This window comes from Dama dama, chromosome 18, assembly GCF_033118175.1.
Source record: "Dama dama isolate Ldn47 chromosome 18, ASM3311817v1, whole genome shotgun sequence".
NCBI classification, from domain to species: Eukaryota; Metazoa; Chordata; class Mammalia; order Artiodactyla; family Cervidae; genus Dama; species Dama dama.
The window spans coordinates 100,463,409-100,469,979 of record NC_083698.1 but is presented as its reverse complement, the minus strand read 5'-3'; the positions used below and the strand labels follow the sequence as shown (position 1 = coordinate 100,469,979).

The following is a 6,571-nucleotide window of genomic DNA, read 5'->3' as shown; positions in this document are numbered from 1 at the left end:
TGATCTTTCTTCAACTTACTTTTCTATTTAGGGGAGCAGTGTCCACCAGGTGGGTTCATTTCTTCCATTCCCATAACCTTCTGGAAAAGTGGACACAGCGTATGTTTAAATTGGATGCTGGATTATCTTCAGTGTGACATGGAATTGAATTCTAAATTTGGATTTGTGATTTTCAAGGGAAATCACATTTCTGGCACCTGTGGCCATGGGTATCCATGACAAACCTGGGCATATAAGTAGCTGTGGATGGAAACCCTGCAACCTACCTAGTCCCTAGTCCAGAACTGGTGAGCAGCCATGAAGACCTTCATCTTTCTGGCTCTTTTGGGAGCCGCTGGTGAGTCTTAACAAATAAGTGATCAGTAGGGGTCTATGACTTTTCTAAGGTTGTACTTTGTACTCTGGAAGCCAACAATGAATGCCAAATATAATCTCTGTACTCAAGAGGCTTAAGATGTTGAAATAACACTGTATAATACACATGTCTGTAGACAACTAAATCTCATTTGTTGGAGAAGATTATGGAGAGTTGGGGTGATCAGTGTAGAAAGTATCAAGAGGAAGAATCTGCCTTAAATTTCAGGTATGGTCTATGAAGAGTGAAAAAGAAAAGATAGTCAACATTAAGGAAATGTTGTTTTGATCTTTAAAAGAACTTGTAGCTAACAATTGGAACAAATGACTACTCTTGAGCTCCTTGAAGCTGTATCTCATCTGAATCTCCTCTATACTAAAAAGCTTCTTAAGAGGGAGCTTAACAGGCAAAGGCACTCTATTTCTTATGAATAAAATCTTCAGGTTGGGTTTTACAACATCTTCATTAATGAAATTTTGGAGTAATGCAATCATGAAAATAAATAGAGAAAGACTATTCAGTTTTTATACTATTCTATACAGTTGTATTCTTCAACTTATTACAAAATTTCCTCAAATTTGATTATTATAAATGAATTCAGTAGTCCTACTCATATATCAAAAGTGTCTATCTCAAAGTTAGTTTAGAAAATATGAACAATGGGGCATATAGCATATAATCCCAGATATTTAGAGTCTTTAGGAATCACAGTAAGTCAGTGGTCCAAAATTTACAGTGCTGAATAAATTAAAACTGTTGGGAACATGATTGAAATGAGGGGAAAGATTGGAGAGAGAAACTTTTATAATGTTCTATGAGATTATTTAGTGAACATTTTAGGTGAGAACCAAGAAGAAATTGGGGCAACAAAAGTACAAAACTCCTTATTCTTTTACAGGTCAGAACAACTCAGGTGGCATTTAAGAGTTCCCTTTCTGTTACCTCTTGTGGTATTTATTTTATACTGAACTCCACAAATAAACACAATGATGGTGACTGCAAAGCTTCATTGAACACATACGTAAATGTCCCCTTAGCAAGGTTTTGTGTAAAAAAATATTCTTTATATTTTCAGGTAGTGGGCTTCAAGGCATTTATTATGTAAGGAGTCTGATTTGTGTGTGTGTGTCACATATGTAAAAAAACAATCAGTATATGATCAAATTTAAAACAAGCATTAAAAATTAATAGCTACAATACATAAATATTTAGCATATGTGTCAAGTGTATAGAGCAATAAGATCTTGATTATGCCTGGTAGAAAATAGGACTGATTTTTTTTTTTCTGGTTCATCTGCAAAACCTTGCTGCAAAGTAGAAATCCCACAAAGAATCAGTTCTACAAAGAGTTTCCAACTTTTCTCTGCCAGTCGCTTTCCCCGTGGACGACGATGACAAGATCGTCGGGGGCTACACCTGTGGGGCAAATACCGTTCCCTACCAGGTGTCCCTGAACTCTGGCTACCACTTCTGCGGGGGCTCCCTCATCAACAGCCAGTGGGTGGTGTCTGCGGCTCACTGCTACAAGTCGTAAGTAACCAATCCTCACAGCCCAGTTCTCTGAGGCCAGGGCATCCTCAACCATGCCAAAGACAATCAGGGTGAACTATAGAGTCATGCTTGAGGGGGAGTGTTCAGATTCCAAGACCTCACTATCCCCCCACTCCAAGGCACTGTACGCTTTGAGGCACTTACCCACAAAAACATACCCTTAGAGTTCACTGATGGCTTTCCAAATGAGGGCCATAAAGACATAGGAAGAGAAATACCGAGTGATTAAATATACCTAGAGTACCTTAGGGGCTCTAATCATTATGGCTCAACCAGGGGAAAAGTGGCATATGGAAGTAACAAACAAAGCAGATTGCCAGTACAACCTGAAGGTAATCACAACTCATTCTGGTCACTTAATACTCTGTCACATCTCTAAGGCCGGCTACATCTCTGTATAGTAATTGACAATCGCAACTAGATTAATCAACACCATGTCCCTTTTCATCTCCTGTATTGTGGGCATCACTTGGTTCCCATTCCTGTACCTAATGAATACAGTACCTGAAATTCAGGGTGGATTCTTCCTCTTAACCATTTGTACATCACCCCTGCTCCCCATAATCTTCTCCAATAAATCAGATTTTGTTATCTGCAGACATATGCACTGCACACTGTTGTTTCAACATCTTAAGCCTCTTGGGTTGTGAGTCTGGCCTTGGACTGACACCTACCTAAGGAGTCCTCTACCCTGCACCATACGTGGTAGGACTACCTTGAGTGAACAGTGACCTGTGTGTGTCTGTGTGTCTGCGTGTCTGTGTGTCTGTGTGGGTGAAAGCTGTAAGGGCCTTCCCTCTGTGCTTATGCTCAAGATGGGGCTGCACTGGGAGGGGGAGGCCCTCACACTGGAGACTTAGAGAACTTGTCATCCTTTGATCCAGCGGAATCCAAGTGCGTCTGGGAGAAGACAACATTAACGTCGTTGAGGGCAATGAGCAATTCATCAGCGCATCCAAGAGCATCGTCCATCCCAGCTACAACCAGAACACCTTGAACAACGACATCATGCTGATTAAGCTGAAATCAGCTGCCAGCCTCAACAGCCGGGTGGCCTCCGTCTCTCTGCCAACGTCCTGCGCCTCTGCCGGCACCCAGTGCCTCATCTCCGGCTGGGGCAACACCAAGAGCAGCGGCAGTAAGTCTCACGGGGACACGGTCAGCAGGCCTGAGGATCCTAGAGGCGAAAGCCACGTGCAGGGTCAGCTAGCCCCATGTCCCTCAAGGCAGCGTTCCCAGAGGAGAGGGGGGTTCTGTGGAATCTTAGGATATGTAACTGAAATGTGCAGGATCCCTCTGCTTGATGACACAGAAAGAAAGGACTGAGCTAAAGTTGCCAGGTATGTAGCTAAAATGTGAATAGTGATTTGCAGAGAAGCAAAGAATGAGGAGGTACACAGACAGAGGCTGAGGTTGGAACTGCTCAAAGTACAGCCCTGCTTCAGAAATAAAGTCTCTAGGCTTAAGATATGTGGTCACTGATACTAGTATTAGTGAGAGAACAATTTGCTGACTAAACCATTTGGAAGACACTCCAGATAATGGTTGTTCTTCCAAAATAGAAGTTACTAGCAATTGGAGGGAAGGAATGGGAATATTGGGAAGATGGGGAGAGGTACTGAGAAAGATATTTCCCAGATTGTGTGGGTAATCCTCTTCTCTTTTCAATCTTGTCCCCAACAGCCAGCTACCCTGATGTCCTGAAGTGTCTGAAGGCACCCATCCTATCTGCCAGCGCTTGCTCAAGTGCCTACCCAGGCCAGATCACCAGCAACATGTTCTGTGCGGGCTACCTGGAGGGCGGAAAGGACTCCTGCCAGGTGAGCTGCTTCGCTCTCCTTGTCCTTCCAGCTCAGCCTCACGTGTCTCCACCACATTTCCAAGTTCCTGAAACTCAGAACATTGAAAAGCTGTCTCTGGGACTGATCATGAGGGCTCAGGATAGACTGGGGATAAATAACAAGCTTTCTTTTTGCCATATTAATGGTTAAGGTTTGGGGAAAAGATGCACAGATCTTGCGCAAGCAGCGCATCCAAGTACCCTTCTGAGGAAGGATATAGTAGTAGGGAACTCTGAAAAGAGCCTGGCTGGATGGGCGGCACTGAACTACCCATTCCTTTCTGGCCTTAGGAATCTGCAGCTGAGGAAAGAAGGGATCTAGAAGGAGGGAGGAGAAAGAAAAGGGGCCAAGCATGGAGAATGAGGGTGGGCTTTCCAGGGAAAGACGGGGTCTTCATGGAGGATCCGCAGCCTGGAGAGTTGGTCCCCAGGGAAAGGAGGAACACCTTGAGCCTTTCTCCCCTCCGGGCAGAGCTGCAAGTTCTAACCGGCTCTTCCTTCTCACCCAGGGTGACTCTGGTGGCCCTGTGGTCTGCAATGGAAAGCTCCAGGGCATTGTCTCCTGGGGCTATGGCTGCGCTCAGAAAAACAAGCCTGGTGTCTACACCAAGGTCTGCAACTACGTGAGCTGGATTCAGCAGACCATCGCTTCTAACTAAACAGCGTCATCTCTTCAGGACCCTCCCGGTTAGCCAGCTTCACCTTCCTCCCATCCTGAAAGCACTACTGAAATAAAATCATTTATATAATCAAATATGTTCAAGGGTCATTAGTTGGTTTTTATGTACTTCCTCTTCAGTCTTGCTGCTGAGAAGACGGTGGACAAAGAGTTGAACTATTTATTACGTAAAGATGGAATTTGAAAGGTGATTTAGTCATTCATTCAGTCTCATCAAAATAAATTACTGCTCACTTACCATATGCAAGACTCTGTGGATATTGAGGCTATAAAGATGAAGAAGGTTACGTCTCTGTTCCCATCACATTGTTGCACAGATAATGACACTGAAATCAGAACGTTAAAACCAACTGCCCAGAATCACTGGATTAGCTATGAGGCTGAGATGAAGCCCCAGCTGTCTTTATTTTTCTTGTATATTTATTTATTTTTAATTTGAGGATAATTGCTTTATACATTGTGTTGTCTTCCTCCATATATCAACATGAATCAGCCATAGGTATACATATGTCCCCTCCCTCTTGAACCTTCCTTCCCAGCTGTCTTTTTTCCCAAGGCTTTGCTACTGCCGTGACTTTCCTCTCTTCCTTCATCTCTTATCTACCTGAAACTCTGTGAGACTAGGTTAAGGGAAAGGCTAGATGGAGAATGATTTAAAAAGTAACAGTTCCTATGTTTCCCAAGGTTTCACCTACCTGTGTCTTTCATTCTCCAAGATGTTCTTCTTTTCCATCAGGAATTTTATTGCTCCAGCAGACATGATTCCTGCCAGCCATCTGTATCCCTCTCCCACACTAGACCACCCCCCAAAACTCCAGCCCAAGCATGTACCATTTTGAACTATAATTTTTTAAAAAGGTGAAAATGTAGATAAGTTTGTGGGAAACTGATCCGTTACCCTGAGGTCATAAAAGTCTAGGCTACAAGGGTGTTGCTCTCTGTTCTTTTCAATCTTATCCCAAGAAGAAGCACAGACACCTCCTTTAGCCCCTCAACACTGTTCCCTGGATCATTTAGAGAATGACTTGGACTACAGGTCCCAATACATGATACCTATGTGTATTTGATATGAATCAAGAAAAAAGGTGCTTCCCAGGTGGCGCTAGTGGTAAAGAATCTGCCCACCAATGCAGGAGACATAAGAAATTGGGTTGGATCCCTGGGTTAGGAAGATCCCCTGGAGGAGGGCATGGCAACCCACTCCAGTGCTCTTGCCTTGAGCTTCTCATGGACAGAGGAGCTTGGGGGGCTATGGTCCCTAGGATCACAAAGAGTTGGACTGGACAGAAGCAACTTAGCACTTGCATACACAGGAAAAAAGATACAATATGGTCTAAACATAAAAGCATTGGAATGGGCAGAGGAAGTCTGAAAGGTAAAAATGTTTATAATCCCCAGTAGGATCACATGATATGGTGATGAATGGGTGTTATCTTAGTTGGTGCTCTATAACCAGAAAACCACAGATTGAGTGGCTTAAATAACAGACATTAGTTACAGTGTTTGAGGCTGGAAAGTCCAAGATCAAGGTGACACAGGAGGGGGCCCAATTTCTGGCTTGTAGATAGCTGCCTTTTTCTATCCTCACATACATGAGAGAGCTGACTCTGATACTTTAGTGGGGGCGAGTGGAGTGCAGCCAATAGCACACAGCTGTTACCCTGTTACCAAGCAACCATTACTATGAGATCATTAGAAGGAGACCTTTCACCTGGTGGGTGGAAGTTGCCCTTGGCCAATGGTTGGCTGTGTTCTGGTCCTCCCAGAGGAGAGTGTGGTGAGGGGTAAGTGGAGGCCTTCTCCCCGAGCCCCTCCAGGCCCTCCCACCTTGAGCGGGCAGGTAAGCTGGGTGGCCCGGGGGGACAGGCTGGGGGCTGTGTCCTGCAGAGCCCTGGAGCCCTCACTGTGGCCCCCCACTGGCTGGAAGGATCTCTCTGCCATCACTTCCCCTGCAGCCTAAAGGCTGGGACTGTCTGCATGGGTCCATGGTACCCACCCACCCCCATCCCCACTTTGGGTGGCCTGAGGAGCCTGGGCCACCTGGGCCCTGGGCACCTGGCATGCTCAGTGATGACAGCTGGGCAGGGTCTGGGGACCTGGTCCCGAGGGAGCCAGGTGGGATCTGTCTCATCAGCTGGGCCTGGGC

General features: G+C 45.1%; 1 protein-coding gene across 1 annotated transcript; it reads left to right on the top strand.

Annotated features, from left to right (window-relative positions):
• Window positions 1-297: 297 nt before the first annotated feature.
• On the top strand, window positions 298-4,405 carry LOC133072919 (serine protease 1). Its single transcript, XM_061166449.1, has 5 exons — window positions 298-337; window positions 1,726-1,885; window positions 2,791-3,048; window positions 3,594-3,726; window positions 4,256-4,405. Exons 1-5 carry the CDS (start codon window positions 298-300, stop codon window positions 4,403-4,405), a joined length of 741 nt encoding a protein of 246 aa, XP_061022432.1.
• The last annotated feature ends 2,166 nt before the right edge of the window (window positions 4,406-6,571 follow it).